At 39.5% G+C, this 23,227-nt stretch overlaps 1 protein-coding gene across 1 annotated transcript in view; it reads right to left on the bottom strand.

Moving 5' to 3' along the window:
* The window catches only part of LOC139694068 (muscle, skeletal receptor tyrosine protein kinase-like), a 58,480-nt gene that overhangs the window by 15,637 nt on the left and 19,616 nt on the right, over window positions 1-23,227 (bottom strand). Inside the window, exon 2 of the mRNA XM_071592490.1 lies at window positions 7,060-7,227. Coding sequence (XP_071448591.1) covers window positions 7,060-7,227 — 168 coding nt within the window. The remainder of the gene's footprint in view (window positions 1-7,059; window positions 7,228-23,227) is intronic.

Genomic DNA, 23,227 nt, shown 5'->3' with positions numbered 1-23,227 from the left:
AGAATCGACAAGAGGCCAAGAGTGAGCAATTACCCAGGTTCCAGGACGAGAATGATTCTTATTTTTTTAATTACCCAGGTTCCAGGAGGATTCTTATTTTTTGTCGAACCAAACGAATAGGATTTCTTATTAATCGTCACGCCACTCAGGGACAGGGCCGGTTTATCATAATGTAGCGAATGCAGCACGTGCCACAACCCCAGAGCTGATTACATTTTTACAGAAAAAATGGACAATTCTCATTATTAATTTTTAACTATATAATAATATTATGAATGAACCATTTTTGGAATTGTAAATCGTAATATTGTTTCTGGCATGTCAAAATTACGTTTCTAACCCTCGATATTATGGAAGTATCAAATAACTCTACTTATTTTAATTTATCTAAAAAGTTATTGAATCTGTTTTAAACTAAGTTTACGACCAGTTTGGCAGAATACAAATCTATCTTTTCATTTCTTAGTTTAGGTATATTAATTGAAAATGGCGTAAATGTTCGAAACTTCTTCATTATTAAAAAGCACAGTATAATAGCATTTCCTCATAACAATAGAATTTTTTAACAACTATGTTTTACTGCATCACTAAATCATCAGGGTGATTTGTTACGAGAACCTAGGTTGCTCCCAATGCTACATATTCATGTATATCTATAAAACTGGGACAGCAACAAACAATATAAGAACACATAAAAAGAACATTCACGCGTTATTTCTCAATAATTTCGACGGAATTTAGCTCCGTCTTCCTCGGAAGAAAGAGAAGTACTGACTGATTTTTTATTCAACACTTCCGCGTTACTTCGACGAAATCATCTATATATATATATATATATATATATATATATATATATATATATATATATATATAATTAGGTAATCTACCGGTTAAGGTAGGTTTTTGGATGGACGTAATTACTGATTAAATAATTTGTGGCCCCTAGCAAAATACAACATCCTACTCTACATCAGGTCCCTCTTCAGCTCTGAGTACTTTCTTCCTCTTTTCATCCCGTCCAACATCCCTATCCTGTTCCTTCCCTTTCCTCGTTTGCCTAACATTCTCCCCTCAATTACAGTCTTCAACAACCCGCTGCCGGTCAATACCCCCTTCATCCACTTTTCCTGCCTCCATAGGATTGCTCCCAACAAACCCCTCTCTTCGCCCACCATACCAAGTACTTCCTCGTTTGTTTTCTTTTCTGTCCATTTTACCTTCTCCATTCTTCTCCACACCCACATTTCAAAAGCCTCCAATCTACGTCTATCCTCCTGCTTCAATTACCACGTTTCCGCGCCGTACATAGCCACGCTTCATATCAAAGTTTTTACGAGTCTTTTCTAAATATCCTTACTCAACGTCCCTCTCATCAACTCCCTCCTCCTTGTGAAAGCCTCTTTGCCTTGTTTTTCTTCTCCTTACTTCCCTACTCCTTTGACCGTGTTGGTCCAAAACAATACCGAGATACGTACTGTTCTACCTGCTCTAGTTTTTGCGCTCCTATTTCAATGTTAAGCTTAGCCTTTTTCTTTCTAGAAAATCGCAAACCTTTGTTTTATTAATATTGATTCTCATCCCATACCTGTCTGCACTGGATTTCCAATTCACTAAGCAATGCTTGCAGCCCCTTGGCTGACTGACAAACTAAAGCTTGGTCATCAGCAAGCCTAACTGATTTTATGAATTCTCCGCCCACTTTCATTCCTACCTCCAGTTCTTCCCATGCCTCTTTAAGTATTTCCTCTGCATACAGGTTAAACAGCATGGGTGATAATGGGCAACCCTGCCTTACACCTCTTCCTAACACTGCCCAACCGGACTCTCCGTTCCCCACTCGCACCTGAGCAGTCTGAGACATGTACAGGTTGCGGATTAGCTTCCTTTCCCTCCAATCTATTCCTATTTTCTGCAATATACTCATTATTTTTTCCAAATTCACTCTATCAAACTCTTTTTCAAAATCTACAAAACAGGCAAATACCTCCTGGTTGTGTTCTATATTCCTCTCGATTAATAATCTCATTACTGCAATGGCATCACGCGTCCCTCTCCCCTTCCTAAACCCAAACTGATCATCCCCTAAGTAATCATTTGCCCTTTGTTGCCCTATCTACGTCATGTTCCTTTTCTATGTCTAACTTTGTTGGTCTAAGCTCTTTACTATACAGTTCTTCTATATATTTCCTCCATCTTTCTTGGATCTTTCCTGCGTCAACTATTACCTTACCCGCCTTATCTCTAACTGCAATCGTTGATCTCCCTTTCTTACTTCCCGATAAAGATTTAATTTTGCTGTACAGCGCACCGATTTCTCCCTTCCTCTGCAGACTTTCCATATCCTCGCACTGCGTCTTCCACCATGCTTCTTTTGCTTTATTTGTTGCCCGCCTCAATTCATTGTTTAATTCTTTGTACTGCTGACCTTAGGGTCCCGCGTTCGATTCCCGGGCAAGGCACTCTGGGCACCTGCAGCTCAACCCAAGCTAAAGTGATTTTTCGGGTACCAGGTCTTCCTCGGAAACCATAAGCGGCACAGGGAATGGAACTGGCCCCCTACCCGGATGTGTGAATTTCACTCGCCGTCTAGAGCTTAGTACTGGGTGAACTCTACCATCACCTACTAAACCGACCTTCGGGTTGATTACCGTGTTTATGGTTTATAATACATATACATGCATATGTATTATATTTAAATACATATATATGCTTATATACACATACATACATGTATGTACTTGAGGAAATACTAAGTTATGGGGTTTTTTCGTTAAAAATACACATTTATAATTTACGTCCGCATAAAGTTCACGAGGCAACTAAAATGGCCGCCCAAAGTTGGGTGGCACTGGCATGAAAAAATTAAGCTATTAACGCATAAAATAAGAAACAACCATTTCAATTTTAGAAGTAGAAGGAAAGTCCCGATGAATGTAATTGGAGAATGTGGCTGAAAAAGGTGACTTTGTGGCGGAAAAATTTCTGATGAAATAAGTAATCAATTATGAAAAGAACTGTGGTAAAAGAAGCCTCTACCCGTTGAGAAGAAAAACTTTCTATGCAGCAGCCCGGAATTGGAGTTGAGAAAGAGTTCTGTTCATCAAGTTTCAAATGAAAGTTTTGCCAAAATTGGACCTTGATTAGTTGAAAGATTAGGTTTTAGGCGTCTGAGATGTAGGTGTGGAGCGGGCTAAAAGAATACGATGGATGCACTTGTTATGGAGGTAGGAGATAGTAAACAGGGTTTAAGGAGCGGACGAAGAAAACTTGCGAACATCATTCAGAAATATGTAAATTTGACCGGACACTTAGTAAGAGGAGCACTAACAATTTTTGAGGAAACAGTTTTGGGGGAGACAAGCGTGGAAAGAGCCTGAAATTGACTGTCGAAGTTCAGAGAGATCAAGGGACAAGCCTGGAATGGGAAAGGATGGAGACAATGACAATTATTATTTCTGGTTAAGTAAATGAAGTGAAGTAGGTGACCAAAGAACTATGTTATTAAAAGAGAAATGAACTCGCTAAGGTAATTACTAATTCATGATTAATTTTCTTTCGAACACGAAAGATTTTTGAAAACCTTACTTCCCAGCTGAGTTGGTGTTCCAAGGATAACATCTCTTTCTTTTTTCTCGATATAACATAGTCTATTATCTGACGCTAATCTTAACAGTTTGCAACTATTTAAGTTCAGAATAAAAGCACCCTTTCTTAATTATATCACGATAACTGGAATTTGAGGGGAAATGGTAGTCCTAAGGGTGGAGCCTTCGGCTACCGACTAAATGGTCCAAGTTAGATCCACGGGCACACCTCTGGGCACCTGAGCCTCACCTAAGCTGTGTGATATTTCGAGTACCAGATTTTCCCTGAAAATCATAACCAGCACATGGTATAGAACTGACCCCCATACCCTGGCATGCGAATTTCACGCGCCGTTTGGCTAAGAGCTCGGTGAGTTCTACCCTCACCCATCCACCTTTGGCTTGACAGACTATAAATAAAAAAGATTTGAAATTCAGCTTATTGGGGCGGATATGAGGAGGATAATGGAAGAGAGATGGGCTTGTGCCAGAGTAGACTTAGCTCATACACCGAATGAATCATAATCAACGTCCTAAATAAACACCTGGCAATCTGCAGGCTTTGGCAGCGGATGAGATACGCTGGAAATCTAAGCGGCGGCACTGCAACAGAGGATTTCCATCCTCTGATGCAGTGCCGCCGACAAGCAGGAAGAGGAATGTTATTTGGAAGTCAAGAACACATGATAGAGGAAAACGTATATCAAGATTAGACTTTGAAATTTTCCAAGTGATTGCGTTCTCTTGACCTAGCAGATAAGCTGCCGACTGACAGCAATACAATTAGACCGGTTTAATACCTCAGAACGAGCGTTACTACATACATGAAACGCTATCGGGATACGACAAGTCCAGTTAGAGGAAGTGGGTACTTTGCGCAGAAAATTCATCTCTTCGACTCCAAGGGCAAAAGGACAAAATTCCGGCCTCACAAATATAGCGAACTAAGGAGGTTGAGGAATCAAAAGTTGGACGTGTTAAATTGGAGTAGATAAACCAATTCACGCGTTTTTAGAATATATTGGACAAGACTTGGCATGCAGTAAGAGAAAAACTGAGAAAACTAAACGGAAAGAAAGGAAATAATGAGTGGAATTCTAATTTATTTATTTCGATTAGTGAAGACTTTAACATTGCGTTGCATGGTTTAGACACTGGGTCTGAGAGTGGAAATTGAGATTAGTCTTTATTGGCGTATGGAGAAAAATGAGAGAAATATGACAAACAAAAAGAATAGAAAACAAATATATGCTGAGTAGGTTAAGAAAGAGAGTAGAGATATTACGGAAATTCGAATGAGAGAAAATGAGGATGAATGAGATGGTGACAGGTAGTGAGATGTTGAGCTGGAAAGGTATTGGGAGATGGCAGAGGGAAGAGTGTGATCGAAAAAAGAAGAGAACACAATTTTGAAGATATGAAGGAAGCGATAATCTAGAAAATGAAAATTTGAATTATGAAGTAGTTTATGGAATATATTTTCTTGAACAAAGCACATAAACGATTAGCATGGAAATTTAATTTCTAGTTTTCAAGCACCGTCAAAAACCTAACTCTACATGACATATAACCTATCAAAATAATGAAAACTAAGGCGAATGCCGAACTCTCAATCTTTGTCTTAATATTTATTTTTGCCACGCGTGGACAAAGGCATTCATGCGTTCTTAGGAATATCCTATCAGCGGTAATTAAAGTGTGCAGCATTGAAAAATTGTCATAATATTTATTAATACTAATAATGAAGAAAACAAAGTGCACGTATGATGATCGTATATGTAGTCCGTTCCTTGGCGAAATCCACATACTAGTATGCTAGCTAATTCATAATGTTTCTACGATGTAAGGCCACTATTTTTCACAGAAACCACAACTAATGCTTTAACTGAGATAACAGAGTATACAAAAAGTTGAATTAAAGTTTAACCAAAAGCAGTACAATTTAAAATGACCCATTTCAAAGACAATGAAACCTTGAACAGAGCAAATCTGATAAAATTAGCCGTTACTAAGATGTGGATGATGAGGAGTAGCTATAGAGATTTAAAAGGTGATGGGAATTTGGATGAGGAAATATAAAAGTGTGAAAGTTCTTAGAAGGAAACACCACATATTACAGGGGAATTGTTAAAAAAAAAAGTTGAGAAGGACAGACAAGGAAGTTTCTTGTAATCATTGAGGAGAGAAAAAAGAGTACGATGAATAAATATAATAACATTTAACTAACTAACAACTTGTACGAACACTACCAACGGTAAAGGTTAACGTAGAAAATCACGAGGGTCAGAGAAAGAAAATAAGTATATTATAAATGGTCAAAGGAATACTTAGGAAGAATTCCATCAATTGCCATAGGCTCTTGGCGGCGGATTAAGATTAGGATCATATTGTAGCAGTTATGGACCGTAGAATAAGATCAAGAGGATTAAAAAGCGAAGATGAACGCAAAGGCAGTGCGTAGAAACCAACTCTCGCCCGTTGAAATCTCCGCTTACATCATCTCGGCATACTTTTTATCACACCAAATATCTACTCAGCTATCAATCTCTTGATCAATCAGGGAAATAAATCTGCACTAAGTTACCAATATTATCAACGCTTTTTACTCAAAGTGGGGGTCAAAAAACTGAGTTATTTTGATTAATGAGATCTTTTTAAACAATCTCCAGAGGAAAAATAGCCATCATCAGTGAAAATAATTATGGTACAGTAAGTTATTATTTTATTCAATGTTAAAAATGGCAAATAGAATATTCATCCTCCTTTATTAAATGATGATTTACAAAATATTCCACAACTGGGAAGCATACTTGAATGTAGTGTATTCAGGGTGTCGCAAGAAAGGTCTTGGAATTGTTAACTTGCAGAGAATGTTTACCAAGGACGAAATGCTCTGCACTACCCTTAAAATAACCACTGAATCCAGGACTATGTTTCTCGATGCGCAACAAGGTAAATATACCCTTAACTTTAATGCCCAACCTCGAAACATCAATCCCGTGCATTCCTGATCACCTTGACAAGTGCCCTTTCGTAGTTTCTCTAAGAGGAATATTCATAAATAGATATTACATGGATTAATGTCTGGACTATAATGAAGAGGGCAGCGCATCTGACCTTGTAATGGTGTCTTGTAAAATGATGCTATGTCATAGTGGAATATTTATAAAAAGCAACAAGAAAATTAAATTAGATAAAACCAAACTTTTCACGAAGGAAATCAAGAAAAATGTCCATTGTCCGATAACGATTGGTTCCTTTCTCTTCACCTTCGGCAATTTATAACGAAATGAAGCATTTCACCAGGAGATTCAATACCGTTCATCTCGTACGCACATACATTAGCTTGGAAAGAAAATAATAAAAGGCAGACCATTTCGTTTTCACTTCGTAAACTCTAGGAATGAAAACAACAACCGGGCGAGGTTAATGCGGAACTCAACACAGTTGGATAAAAATACTTAAGTGTACTTACCCGTCCGCCGGTTGGGACACCTCAGGTCTGCCGTGGGTGGCGAGGAGTCGTGGGTGCAGACACAGGCGTACGTGTTGTTGTTGGGGAAGTGCCTGCAGGCAGCTTCGCGGCCGCACCCTCCCGCGCAACCCGCAACTGCTCCCACGCCACCATCTCCCAGAGGCCAAGCTGCAAGTGAAGGAGAGGTTAGTTGATGCGATGTTTGTGACGGAGAACTAAATGGAGAATCACGTCTAATACCATTCCTTTTACCTTTCATTTACGTATGCCGTGCGGGCCGGTGTTTGCGCGAGGGGACGTTCCAGAATTAAGTTTAAATACCGCATTCCCTTCACACCACAGCACTGTTTCTTAATTTCTCAAACAAAAATCAGAAATTCTTACGCTTTTTACATTTTTACACTGGATCGAGACATTTGTCATTTGGGAAGTTTTCGATTCAGAGAGCAGAGCAGTGCAATTATCAAAGTCGGGCTCTGAAACACAGTGAACCTTCACCAGTGAACTCTTCTCCTTCACCCGTGGGCCTCTCGTGGCACAGTTCAACCCCCCCCCTCCCCCTGAATTCACTCCACACTTTCTGCTCACACTTCTTTTCTTTCCAGTGATATTTTCACTCGTTATCTATGATCTCAGAGGTCCCTTACCTCATGCAATAGCTATTACTTCCAAGAGCTTCCTCGACAACTGAGGATCCTCCAAACCTAAGTTGGTCTCTTAGACTATCAAAAGCTGTGAGTACAAACAGCTCGAATAAAAACGAACCACGGGTAATGGCTGAAAAAACCTTCAGCGCCTAATGTTCACTCTCTTGTATTTATTTAATGAATTGGAGCTTTATTTTTGCTAAAATGATTTTCCGCGCGCCAGATTTCATCACTCTACTATCAGCGTTTCTTACCTATCTGGTAAATTTTGGTGGTGGGTAAAGGAAAACTACGTCAATCTGGTTTTGTTCACGTATGAGGCAAAGTTTCCACGTAAGCGGAATGACGGTCAAGCCGATCTTCGATAAGATTCTAAGCATATTTTCGGACATCTTATCACAAGCAACGACTAAATTCAATTTCCTGGACACCGCATGATATTTCAAATACTTTTGAACAGGTTTTATTACTCGGATGTGTCAAGCACCAGACATTCATAATTACGTGACGCCATTGAACGTCCGCACGTCGAGCCGCATTGGGCCCGACCGCGCCCCAAATCCACCCCACGCCCAAACCATTCCGCCAGTCGTATTTTTACCGCAGAAAACATGATACGACCAGGAAACACTTAATTTTCCATTGTGTGCTCATTGGGTTAGGATTTCTAAAAAGGAACTTTATCAGCGATGAATTCCCAGGTTCTGAAGTTCGCATTTGCATGAAAAGTAGAGATAAATTTTCTAAAACAGCAGTGATATTGTTTGTATTGTTTCCATAGAAATGTCCAGAGAAAGCTGAATTAAACATTCAAATGTTGTGAATATATTTCTGAGTCATGGCTTTTATACGAATTTTTCACAACTTACAAATTTTGCACGGATGCCCTCGAATTAAGCGTGAAACAACTGTGACAAACGGCGATGAAATCACGATTCGTAAACCTTCACAAATGGGCATTTAATGTTTTTGTAATGTGCATTACATAGAGAAATTTAGCCTTAGAGACGGCATTAATTAATATCCGATGCTCAAAAAATGATTTAAAAGAAGATAGAAGTGTCATATGTTTAGAAAAATGAAGACAGATACATGCAATGAATGCCTTGCAAATGCAAAATGCCAAGTAAAATTACGTATACTATGTCCAAAAAATGCCAATTTCAATGTGTTAGTAGTTTCACTGACTCGACAAATGGTAAACTGAGTAGAGACGGTTCCCAAGTGGTCTGTAAAAGACGCGAAGCCATATGGTTGAACTAAAGCCGGGCGGCTTCGTATGAGAGATGGCAAAATTAATGTTACCGTTGTGCCCCGCGAGGGCAGCAAAATATGAAAATTCACTCCACGCCCATCCTCCAGGCTTCCTCCCCGCTAAAAATTTCATTTCCTTGGGGAACACAATCATTATGGCTTCCCCAAACCATTCTTGACTGGAGCGGCATCCATAAAGAACGCGAGCCCCGGGACTGTGAATGCAATACACAAAGCTTAAAAAAACGATGAAGAACATTTTCAGACAGTACCGGCATCTTAGGCTGAAAATGAGCACATCAAAAATAAATTGGGAGAATAAATGCATCAGGAACAACGAGCTCTTACGAAGATATTGGGATATATATCCGAACCACGACTAAAAATTTGATGCGAAGAGAAAAGTTAGTGAAACCTTTAAAATGGAGCGTAGCGCGTGACATTTAGAAACCTGGGAAATTTGAACTTAGAAGATAGGGCGGGGACAGAGAGGTAGCCTTTCGGAGGAAATTCGAGGATGTGATAATAATAAGGGGATATTGTGAGATATTAGATCCTGAAGGATGTGACAGAAAGGAGTTTGTTGCGAGAGAGGGGAAGACAAATCATTTTGAATGACATGAAGGTTGCTGGTAGTACTAAGGAATCCAATATTCTAGACGTCTATAAAAGACGTCTGTGTTGAGCAGGTGTTCTTTAGATGACGATTAGCGGTAGTTTTCAGAGACCTTCCTAAACCCACCTCTCCGTCTATGCGGTATAGCTATAATGAAACTGAAGCTTTATATATTTAAGTATCTGTCCTTTTCAAAGCAAGGTAGAGACTATCCTTATACTTGCCGTCGAAAAATTCTGTTTCATTCCGCGAATATCAAACTTATTGCACTCACTTTTTTTCTTATCATTCAATTAACCGCTACTTCTGAACATCCCGTCAATTGGATTTCTTCATAATTAAAAAGATGTGAAAGGAGACAATAGATGTACGGAATAAACAGACACATTTCACCCAATGCAACAATTTCAGAGTGTAAAAATCATTCGCCTTGACTGGGATCCCAGTCAAGGCGAATGGTTTTTACACTCTGAAATTGTTGCATTAAAATGCACATTAGCGGATGACTCCGTTAAAAGTTACTGTTGCGGCAACTCCCGCAGTTTCTTGGGAACATTTCACCCACTTTTCGTTTTCTTTTAACTTATTACATCTTACTTTCTTCCTCTTTCTGGGAGCCAATACCTTCATAAATCGATCTTCCCCGCAGATGTTTCTGCCTGTTTTTTCAAAGAGAGACCTGCATCTGACGAGATTATTTATCTCATAGTCGACTTATGATTCTCATTCCTGTAGATTATTGACCTCTTGCTGAATACACCATCCGTTTCCTTTCCATTCTTCTTACTTGCTCATTCCACTCCGCTCTTCTTTTACTTCCTCATTTATTTACGGTAGCATTTTATATAAACCTCCAACTTTCTCATTTATACAAGGGTTACTATTTATATTTTGAGCCTTGACAACACTAAGTTCTTTAGGTATCATCTGACATTTCCATCTGAAAGTTTGACCCTTTTGACGCTAGCTTTCTTCAGAACATTTTGTCGTTTCATCATAACTTGTGTTGTTTACAGTGATTCGAAAATTTTGTCTTAGCGAAAAAATGGTAACACTCGTGAACACTTTCGCGTGCGATGATTTTTTACGACTTTCGACGTGGATTATCAAGACAGGAGTGCATCGATCAACGTACTTCCACTTTCGACAATGAAGCCCCATCCTATGCCACTGTGAAACGCTGGTATAACGAATTCTGTTATGGCAGCCGTTCGCTCTGCAACGAAAGTCGTGAAGGTCGTTCAAAATAAGTTGTTGTGCCCGTAAACATTGATGCCGTGGAAAAACTAGTTAAGAAGATCGTCATGTGACTTATCGTGAGATTGAGGCATTCTTGGGGATTCGTCCACGAAGCACATCGTAGCAAATGATCGCCAGTTACTTCGGAATAACTGGACATATGGAAACCGTACCGTAAGAACAACGTGGAGCCGTGAATTCTGAATGGTACACGAGCATTTGTTTGCCAGAAGTGCTCGGTGAAATACGGAAAAAGAAGCGGCAACGAAGGATCACTCTTCATCATGACAAAGCAAGCTCTCACCGATCGGCTGAAACAACTGCCTATTTGACTGGCCAAAACGTCGAATTGATGGATCATCCTCCGTGAAGCCCTGATTTAGCACCAAATGACTTCTTTTTACTCCCATTTATCAAGAAAAATTCCGTGGCCAACGTTTTTCGGCGCCTGAAGAAGCCGTCGATGCATTCAAAAATCATGTTTTGGAGGTGCCTCATTCGGAGTGGAAAAAGTGTCACGAAAATTGATTCGAGCGCATGCAAAAGTGTATTAGTTATCATGGAGAATACTTCGAAAAACAATGAAAACATTTTCAACAATAAATTACTGTATTTTCATTATTAGGCTGAATATATAAATTCAGGAAGTTCTCTCGGGTTTCCCACCGGGTCAGCGTGGTGTGCACCGACGTTTCGACGGCTAACTCTGCCATCGTCTTCAGGGTGAAGTGCAGAGCAATGAATTCGCCAAGTATTTATACCCTGTCGTAGAAATCTGGGTAGAACATCCTTGTCCCGACACCTCTGTTCAACAGAGTAACAGAGGTAACAGAGGTGTCGGGACAAGGATGTTCTACCCAGATTTGTACGACAGGGTATAAATACTTGGCGAATTCATTGCTCTGCACTTCACCCTGAAGACGATGGCAGAGGTAGCCGTCGAAACGTCGGTGCACACCACGCTGACCCGGTGGGAAACCCGAGAGAACTTCCTGAATACAATACGCCGGGAAAAACTGAGATCCTTCATGAATATATAAAGATCAACCGTCTTATTTGTTCACTTCATAAGTATTTTTTCAGCAATTAAAGATACCCTGTCTTTCAGTCCCCATATAATTAACAACCCTATACCTATAAGTATTGAGATGACGCTTACGTTCGGCCCTAAGATCTTAATTCTACGTGAAATAGAAATGCATAAGTCGTACGCTATTATGGCATGTAAGTTCCACCCATTAACTTGCGCACAGTAACTTTAGCCCTCCACCGGTGTGCGAACAATGAAATAACTTGACAGTGTAAAAAAAATAATTCAACAAAACCGGATTCCTGATGTCGAGTGCCAATGAAATTTGCACTGTTGGAGTTCTCGGAATAAAATCTATGACAAAATAGATACTTTAATTGAGTGAGGATAATCCGGAGGGCGAATTACAGTGTATAAGCATGAATACTGAATCTCATGTGGTCGTCTTAGATTAGCCAGCCGTGGGAGCGGCATGAGACGCACACCTACACTGACTTCAAAGCCCCAGGTCATGTATTCGAGTCTTTGGGGATGGGCTTAATTCCCACCGATTAAATTTTATGAACAAATGAAATCGAAGACACCGACGCTCGAGAAAAATAACTGCAAGGCGCGTAACTGTGAAAGTAGCAGACATAACGGATTACTTACACGCAGGGGAAAAAAATATTCTTCCAAGGTGATCGTAACGTCGACTTTGATCCTTGGGATTTATTAAAAATATTGCTTTCCATACCACCGGGCATTTCACTGGAAAAAGGACAAGTAAACGTGACAAGATAGGTTCCACGTCGAGCTGCAACATTCCAACCTTTTACCATAACGCATTTCTCGGGTCCCCCCACCTCTCGACATAAAGGCTCATTGTGCCCTCGGAATCCTTTAGAAGCTTATCGCTTAATCCGCAATAATTAAACCGCTTTCTATAAAGCGCATCTTTTGGAGGAGCTAAGACGAGAGGGGGAGAGATGAAGATAGTTAAGTTGGCTGTGCGAGGGCAGAGGGGTTGTGGATGATGAACGTTCCCCTTTCCACCCCCACAGCCGGGCTATCTCTTTGGTGGAACATCGCCGGCTCCCTCTGTCATCCATTGTGAACAAATACATCCCGGACATATTTTTGGCGCGCTCGCGCTCTCCCGACAGAACAAGCGAGAAAGTGAGAGAGAGAGAGAGAGAGAAGGAGAGAGGGGGCTTATTTTAACCCCTTTAATTCCGCTTGTCCATGCGTCATTATTCATCGAAGCTCTTTGCTCGGAATGGTTTTGTAAGGAGAGAGTAAAGTTCTGACGCCTGGAAGAGAAATGAACTGGGACGCGTGCGCTTCCATGTTGACAAAGTGTGAAGAACCTCGCCAAAGGAACCAAATGGTACCGGGACTGAGAGAAGAAATTTAGAAGTAAACCCTTTTTACTACGGTACTGTCTTTTACCTGTCCCGGAGATAAGATTTTTCGTCGGCAGTGAATCGGCGCTTGTCTTCTGCAAAGCTTCTTAATTCGCGTGTTCACGGATACGAATTGGAATAATTGCTCTAATGACTGGTGACCTACGAGCTCCCGCCACACGGCCCAGTAGCGACCAGCAGTATCTCCTTGATCATCATTAAAAATGAGAGTAATTCGCACCAGAAATCCGCGTGCATCAAACACGCAATTAAAATATATTATTATTATAGGCAATCTACATGTTGATGTAGGTTTTGGATGGACGAAACATCCAAATAGTTCTCTTTGGGCACGACACTGCAATAGAAAGTCGTGGGGAAATACAATTATCTATTTTATATTAAATATAATTTTAATACAGATTTACTAATTTCACTCTCAAACTACCTCGGGCAGGAAATAAGTATGGATTTAACTTTTAAAAAATACTATTTTCCAAAAACCGCAAAGACGAAGCTTTCTAAAGTTCTTTTCGCGTATAGAAGAGAAATGTTGAAGGCACATTGCACTTTGATGGGAGAGATTAGAGCAAGCTGAATCTATAACCTTACAAGCAGCACAAAATGGAATGGAAGAAGTTCGACAGTCATGGAACGCAGAACAGCTATAACTAAGAAGATGAAGAGGAGAATACCATATCTAAAGAAGATCAAGTCATAAACGAGGAAACTACGTGTAAACATCCCTGTGGTGGAGTGTGGAACTATATACATCGTTGTATCGCAAAGACCAAAGAAATTTCGAAATTTGATGCCGGAGATGGTTGCTGAATGGACATATGCGAAAAAAAGTACTTACGGAGAAGTAAAAGGGGAAAATGTTACTTAGGGAACTCTGCAGGAAAGAAGGACCAGATGGCTCGGGCACAATTTCTTCAGAGATGTCTGCGAAGGAACATAGGGGAATTGCAATGAACAGAACGAGAGGTCAAAACGGCAGACGAAATAAAGAGTAAGAAATAAGCGCCATAAGGATGAAAAAGAATGTATACGTCAGGGAAGACCGAACTGGCTAAATAACATTTTCGGATTGAAGAACTGATGAAAATGCATAATATTCACGTCGATGTACAAACCCAAAGCACACCTTCAGATCAATTGTGGTCAAGGCTATTCTCTACAACTACATAGTACCCCTCAAGCTGCTGAAAGGACGTGTGGCGGGGGGTGTTAGGTCACCACCAGTAATTAAGAATGAAACCGCATGCAAAACACACAAATTCTTGCCAATCTTTCCACACAAAATCGTATATATTCATGAAAAAGCCTTAACAACTCCCACACATTCAGATACATATACTATCAACTAACACACACATGCACCTACGAATATACCTTAGGCATGCGTAACGTTTAATCTTGTCCTTACCTGTAAATTAAATGTCTTAAATATTTATATAGTGGCTTCGGTTTCTTACTATTATAATTCCTGATTTTTCGGGGTAAGAATGAGTATTGGTATCTATCAACACTGGAATCTATTTCCCTTGTCTTATCTTTCATCTACATCTACATAATACCCCGCAAGCCGCCGCAAGGGCGTGCGGCGGGGGGTGTTAGGTCACCACCCGTAAAAGAGAGCAAAACCACATGCAAAATCAACACATCCATGCAAACCTACATCTACAGTAGCGTATTTATTCTCGCAAAAACCCTTTCAACTTTCATGCATGCAAATACGCATACTATCAATTAACAAACACATCCACCTTAGACTGTAGTAAAAATTTATCCATTGACCTGCAAGCTAGAATTTGAAAAGTAAGAAGGCGAGTCTATGGGAAGTGAAATGGGGAGACGCCAATTAGAAGCAGAAAACGTAATAGGTATCGTAACACCTGTTACCGCGAGTCATATGGCACACATCATCGCATTTACCTGAGTGAACGGCGTCAGTGGCAAGGTTTACTAGATGCTAGGGTATCCCGGATGGTGTGAAGTACGAACATTAAGATGTCACTTCCAGGAACATTCGCGCGGGTACTCTCACATCTGTCCGCAACATTTTCAATGCTTTGATTTTCATGTTTTGGAGAAAAGGATCACATTTGCTGACGCATGGGGCAAAGAATTATTGCTTCCATTGAGCATTCAGGACGGTGCTTTCCAAAATGTCGGTTATGGGGACCCCTAAAGCAACCCTCATATGAAATGCCTTGTTTCTTGTGACAACGAATTGTAGCTATTCAGGAGTTTAGCCCACTGAAAAGATTGGAATATATTATAATTGTGGCACTACAAAGGAGTGATGAGTTAGTATTGATGGATTGAATAACAAAGGGCAAAGTTTAAGAACAGTAAGGAACGACAGATAAAGTCATTGGGCATTTTTTAAGTGCGAGAGGTCGTTATCGGCATATTATGAAAAGAGAACGAGAAAAATATTCTGGATTGGACAGTAAAAACTGGTAATGACAGGCGTAACAGTGGATAAATGTGAACTCATGAGGATTTTAGCATTATGATAATTAATTCTAAGGCTTCGGCAAACAAATCTTAGGGTTAGAGGCTGTTGATAATGACATTTCGTTGCTATTCAGTAGTTGACGTTCCTTTTTAGTTTATTGAATTATTTTGACTGCAATTGAAAAAAAATATTATCTCAATAAGTTCCCCGAGAATAAACGCAGCCGAGTTTTTAATGATAAACATAGTGTAGTGAAAGCCTGTTTTCAGACTACTGCGCAAAGATACTGTGGAAGGCCTAGAACATATGGGCACGGTGCTCACCCATTTTCTGAGAGTTTCTTAAAAAAATGCCTTCAAAAAAATGATGGTCAGAATATTAAACCCAATGTAACCTGTCGAGGTTATTATTTTACAAAATCGATACTTATTATGCGTACAAGTGAGGTAAAATAAGCCAAGGGATGTCACTCAGATCACTCTAGCAAGGCCCATGAACTCCCAGTCACCACTAAGAAAATATCATATTTTCTTAACTTTTTACATGATTTATAAGGTAACCTTGCTTAAGCACGTCTAATTACTCAAGTCTTGGAGGATATATTATGTGAAATATGAAGAAAAATATCCTCACGGAGAATCGTTTTCAGAGGCTTATTACCTCGGAGGAAATAAATCTAGAAAATTGATTGTTACACTAAAAATTACCCATAAACTAGGCACTATTATTGAGCATTGAGGTACGTAGTAGTAGTTTTTAGGGGAGGCGACCGACAGCTAAGGTCATTTGCGCCATAGGGGATGGACAGGAAAGGATGAAGGGTGGAGAGAAACCCGGCGTCGGCATTAGCCTACTCTTTACGAAAGGCGCCAAGGGGTCCGCAGCTTAACGTCCCATCCGACGGACGCCGTACTCACTCAAAGTGCCCTCCACAAAGCACCTCAAGTAGGGATCGAGATACCTCTGAAAAATATTCAACACCGCCGGGATTTGAACCCGCGCCCTCAGGGTGGGAAGCCAGTACGTTAGCCCCCGCACCATCTCGATCCCCTTGAGGTACGTTCATCGTTATTTGGGAATATTATTGATATTAGATATTTTAGAACCCTGCAAGCCACCGCTAGGGTGCGTGGCAGGGAGTGAACACACACCAGACTAATTTTGACCTGAATATTTTTACCCCTACCGCGGTCGGACAATTTTATTCTGAACCTTATCATTCGAGGCAAAAATGACACCTTAAATCTATCTATTCTACACTTAATCTCTCTAATTTTATTGAAATGATCTCACCTACCATAGTACGATGGGGGTAATAATACATGCCCAACATCACTGCTAAAGAGGCATCCTTCCAATTTATGCAAGAGATTTAGTCTGTAATTTAACCTTCGCTCAGACAGTGATTCCAAAACTAGCTCTTCTAATATTTTGGATACGCAACAAATTTTACCATAATAACGTTTTACAAATCTAGCTCCTCTACAGTGCACGCGATTCAATTCGGCAATCAATCCGACTTATAAGAGTGATCTTATGTTACCAATCATAAATCTCCATTAATTAAGTCAATCCAACCCGGAGGTAACATAGACATTGGATCGCATAAACCAGGAACGTCAATAAATATAAAAACTACGACCTAGAAAATTACCTTGTCCTACGACAAAGTGAAATAGTGAACCTAGTGAAAATTACCTTTCCTTGGTCTACGACCAAGAAAATTGGATCTATTTACCTTGAATGCGCAGGCATGCGAGTAAGCCATCCCGCCTAGCCTTTGAAGCAAGCCGCCAACGCTAACGCACGTTTCAATCGAGACTTTAACAACTGTTATCTGTAGCACGGATTTGTGAAATGTTCCCACAAATCCGACAGAAACAGGCCTACTAACAGTATCCGCAGGAATAAAAGACTTCCTTGTCCCAAATAATGGAGCAATGAAAACGTTATGAATATTCATTTCTATAACGATCGAGTGTATCCTGAAACCCATGTAAGTTGATGCATAAATATTTTTCAAATTATTCAGAGAAACTTAAAGGTACTAAATAGCCCTTTTTTTCAAAAATTCTTTCCCCAAAATAAATTTCACCTCGATACTATAATGAAATGAGTGAAAACCCTTAAGAATTCTCGTCATCTAGCTCAAATGGGTGGTAAAATGACCACAGAATCCAATCTTACACCACCAATAACTTTACCTGTACCCAACTCTACGTTCGGACAGGCAAAATGTTTCTTAGCCACAGTGCCTTTGATGGAGCAATAAAAGTGACAAGAAATGCCACGATCAATGTAAATTGAAGCTAAGTGTAAGGTTATCACGCTGGCCTCATACTTCGTGTATCCTATTGGAGGAGTCTTTTATACTGCAAAGCGTAAAATAAGGCATCATAAAATAAGAGGTCCGGAAGACCTTGAGCCAACACCAAATGGCTTAAGGCGATCTTTACACGCTGTTAATTGCATAAACAGACGCTGACATAAATGGATGCATACATACGGCCCGTAGCATGTCGGTTGAACAAAGACACGGTTTGCAGGGCAGCTCAGGGAGAAGATGAAACGATGATAAGCGTTGGGATCTTTTAGATTATGATTGTTGCACGCTGATTGCTAGCAGTCAGAATCACACTACACTCGTATATGGCAGTGGTGGCTTTTTCCAGCGTGGTTGAAGACTGAGGTCATATCTGAACACAACTGCAACGTTAATCTCAAGGCAATAAAATTCACTAAAGGAAATACATGCTACTCAATGTTCATGCCTTCGATGGGAGTCGAACATGTTTTATTCGAGCGTTTCAGCAATTGCGCATTCATTGATTTCTGCGATAAAAGAATAAGTTGATTTTGTTACGCCGACTGGAAAAATTTCTGTGGAATGTAACCTTTCACGGTGCTCTTTCCCAAATGAAATAATAGAACAAGTTCCCAAAGCAATACGAGCGTACGACTTTTCGATTTCCTTGTAAAATAACGTACAAGGTATTTCTACTGTTTCCGGTGAAATGGGAGAAAACTTCGTACATTTATTGACATTCACACGATACCTCCAAAAGCGTACGGCAGAGGGTGTTAAGGTTACAGAGATGACAAGGTACGGAAGGCCGTTAATAGGGAAACGTTTTCAAATATGCCTATGCTTCCATCAATTTGTGTTACCGTCGCTAAACATGTGAGAAAAAAATGCATCCTAGACTAATCTGACACCCTATCTTTTTTGTTCTAGTTACTGACTTCCCCATGCAGTGCGTAACTTCTTTAATTTTTGGATGTAAGGTCTCAAATAAATTCTCGTGAATTATGATACATCTGTAATAAGTTTTGCTTGAAATTCGGTTTCGTTTCTTTGCACTCCATACGCTTAAGTATTTTATTTGACACATTGTGTTTTTTGTATTATATTTCTATGAAATAAATGATATTTTTCAGTTTATTATTATTTTATTCTTAAGTCAACGTTTTTTGACACGGATTTCAAATTCTCACATAATATTTATTCGATAACGTATCCAGCTTAAGAGGAACAGCATATCTACTTCAATTTTACTACGCTATTTTTTTACAAAAAATGCGCTGGGAAAATTTTACAATCGTTAAGTTAATTTTACAATCTTACAAACTGCAAATACCGTGCAAGGTCGATTTGAAGTTCAATCATGCGCCGTTATTTTTGTTCGGCAAGGCTCATCTGAACACTTCTGAGATCTGAAGCGTATCAGTTGGTCATTTCTTTTTCAAGAACAACGATACAGTATATTTTTTTATCATGGATTCTAGTCTGAATATGGTACCAAACTCGTGGATTCGGTGAGCCTCTTAAAAGGATGGCCCGATCTGCATGACCCTGTATTTCTACCATGGTATCTCGACTGTGAGTGGCCATGCTGCTGTGTTTTTAAGTTGAAATTAAGAAGGGAATTAGGGTCATATATGCGTATAAAATGTGCTGCATATGTACACTTCTTTGGGGGAAAACAGATACTACCAGTGCCTCATCGAAAATCGACTTCTATTACCACCTTTAATATATGAGCACCAAGAAAATCGTAAATTCTTCTAACATATTCCATGTCCTCAAAGTTTTTAAATGAGTTAAGTCGGTTATAATTCATCTAATTATTCATAAAACTAAATCAATCACTGGCAGGGGTTTTTTTCTTCCCATTGATGTTGTATTATAATATAAAAAAGGAGAGTTTTATGTTTTTCAAAAGAAGCAATGTCTTCTAACTATGAAGTTGAAATTATTATAAAATCTCTCTCGTTACATAATAAAGAAAAGATAGGAACAAATTTCAACTAGATAAGTTTAATAGTACGACCGGGTATCGATGTATGTAAGGAACATCACCTGAAGATGATGTAACACATCGAAACCCGGTCGTACTTTTAAACTTATCCAGTAGAATATTGTTACTATCTTTTCTTTATTATGTTCAAATTCTACCACTTCAAACCTGAAACTACTCAATCTGCTCTCTTATTACGTGTCGTGTAAGAGTTTCATGACGATTTCTTGATATGTGCAAGAATTTTAAAGAGCAGAAAGTTAGTGAAGTTGACTAGCAATAGTTATTTATTCTTTAGGTTTTCCTTCGTAAGAACAATAGTCGTATTATTCTTTGATATTTGCTATTAAGTGTATTTCCTGCGTATTTTATGCGTAACTTATCATAATTTTGATGATTTTTTATTTTGATAGGAACTTTTCTCATTGCATGACATCCATTTTGATTTCATAAGTGGACAGTCGTACGTCATTGTTACCATGTTTTCTTCTTCTAAGAAAGCCCTACTTAACACTCAGCCTTATTATTTCCAGGAATAACTCCTATGAATTGTCTACGCCACCATTATGAACCCTAAATACAAATACTTTCAGAGTACTCCTAAATTATTCTCACAAATTCATGAAAAATCTAATTTCATTTATCGAATTCAGCAAATCATCGAATGTATTGACTTATTCGCTTGTGCTTGAGATTACTAAGAGAAGTTTATTCAATGAAAATGAATTTATGATAACTAATTTCTTCACATATATCTGAGCACAAGCGTGCAACATCGGTGTGACTAGTTAAGCAGTCTTTGACTTCGGAAGGTATTTTCAAATGGTCGGGGAGTCTCTCGAGCGTTGCTCCGCAATATCCATAGTTTTCTCCTTGGTATCGATTTAACTACTCGTAATCAGTAGCATGAAGAATAAAACTCATCTAATAATTATAACACTTCGGACATATTTTGAGAGCAAAAACTGATACATTATCCATTCAAAGAATTACTCCCGTATCGAATGGGGAAGGTGAGTTGAACGACCAAACGTTATTTACGAGCTAGAGAAAATATTTCTGGTTATTCTATCTTCGTTGTTTAATTTTCGTCCATTCGCATGACGCCGAAGCATACGGTTATCATAAGTTAAATTAAAATAAACAATAACACACACATACATACATTAATATAATGAAAAACTTCCATTCTCAAATGAGCTTTGGCTAGCTCTGTTGAGATAGGAACTTCTGATTAAGTGATAGACTTCAAACATTTTGTTTTTAGTCCTAAGAAGTAAAATTAAGGTCGTTCAACTAAATTTTATCTTCATACTATTTGTCACTTTTTCTCAATAATGTACTCACCAGATAAAATATTCAAATCCTTGAGCTTCGGATTACATAGGAGGGCACTCATTAGCCACTTAGCTAATTAGATGGGTTCATTATTTAAGCTGAGAAAATACCATAAGGTTAATTGTGATGCCAGGAAAAACTTATTTAGAAGGTCTTGACAAGTTTTATTTCGAGAAAATAAACACAATTGTTTGACATTCTTTCTTGCAACGTTAAGCAAAAGTGTTTGGGATAACTACAACTACTACATGGTTTACAACCACTCAATATAGTCCTCACATTTTTCAAACTGCCGCCGAGTAGCCTCTACCATTCATAAAGCAAATTAAATTTCCAAAAATAATGCAAGAGTTATAACAATCATTTTAGCCAAAAGATTTTGACAAAATTCGGCAAGTTGATTAATTATTTTTTGTAGTGCACATAAATCCCATTATTGAGAAAGACTATTAGAAGAAAACACACCGGGAAACTGTCCTCGTAAACACTTCAATTTCTCGTCTTCGTGCCATTTAAATGCAACAAATCAAAGTTTTTAAAATAGGCACATGCGAGGACTCGTATTCATTATTGTTGCTGTCGTAACTTCCCAGGTTATTTGTAAAGTGATTACCAAAAATCATGTAAATGAGGGAGTAGGCATTTCTCAACGTCAAATGCGCTGTAAATGAGGAATCTTTATGAGAAATTTATCACCCGGTCCATGCGCTGAAGTCTGATAATTGGGAAGCCACCCTCCCAACCCTCGGTGAGAATTCCAGCTTCGGAGGTGGGTGTAGACCCGAGCCGGGGGGGTGGGGAAGGGGGGGCAAAGGTACCGCGTGGGCTCGTGGAGCAGACGGGATGAATCATTCCGCGTGACAGCCGATAGAATGGGGGACGGTTTAATGGGTGGAGTGCACAATTCCCGACTCTTCGGGCGGGCCGGCCACGAATAGACGGACATTCGCAGCCGGCCGCAACAACGACGCTGGAGTCGTTAAATTAGTCGACGACGTCTAAAGTCGTGACGAGGAGTCCAAGTTACTTTTATTAGGAGAAGGAGACAGCTAAACAAAATGGTCCGAACGCCGTGATTATGAGCCCGCGATTACTGGTTAGCGTCTCCTAGAATATACATATACGAGTATACCTAATTACATATATGCGTATATATACGAGGCATATATGAGGCCGTAAATTTTTATTCCGAGGCAAAGTGTTGATGGGCCTCCCACTCTTCGTCACGGATTCTGAGACCTAGCCTTGATGTTCCAGTGTGCCTACTCTGCACAGAGATAGTGCCTCCATTAACTGCGGGGCTATGCTTTCGAGGACAAACCTATATTTTCCGAATCGTAAGGACCGGCTGGAATGATCCACTTCCTCCGAAGGGTTACAAAACCAGACCGTTCTATTAAATTAACGATTAAAGCTTGGACGGCCTAGTATCGGTAGGGTAAAGAGATTGTGATTCTATAAACTTGACAACCGAGGAAGTGCTTTTTTTTTACTTTTGGGCCAAATATGCATCAGCGGAACAAGACCAACGTTATAATACTGGGGTTATAGGACACCACAGAGTCGTTCGATTGGAGTACTCTTAGCAGTCGCAAAGAATGCAGCGAGATACCACGGAATAGATATCGCTGAAGCGAAGGTCATCTTTGAGGAGACAAGCTACAAAAAAGAAGGTACAGTGAGGAGCATATAAGGCAAAAACGTCGAAAAATGCACACAAAGGCCAAGGAGAAAGGATCTGTGACACTGGCATACCAATGCAATATATTTAGCGGTGTAAAAGTTAATATACCTCCTTCCAGAAAGATTAAAAACTCCATCCTAATAAACCGATCCCTTTATAAACTTATTGACGCCTCCAGGCATCATAACCATCACCCAAACTGTATGATTT

The sequence above is a fragment of the Hetaerina americana genome, unplaced genomic scaffold (assembly GCF_022747635.1).
Source record: "Hetaerina americana unplaced genomic scaffold, ioHetAmer1.1.p SCAF_5, whole genome shotgun sequence".
Taxonomy (NCBI): domain Eukaryota; kingdom Metazoa; phylum Arthropoda; class Insecta; order Odonata; family Calopterygidae; genus Hetaerina; species Hetaerina americana.
The sequence above is the reverse complement of the archived record's forward strand: the minus strand, read 5'-3'. Positions and strand labels throughout refer to the sequence as shown.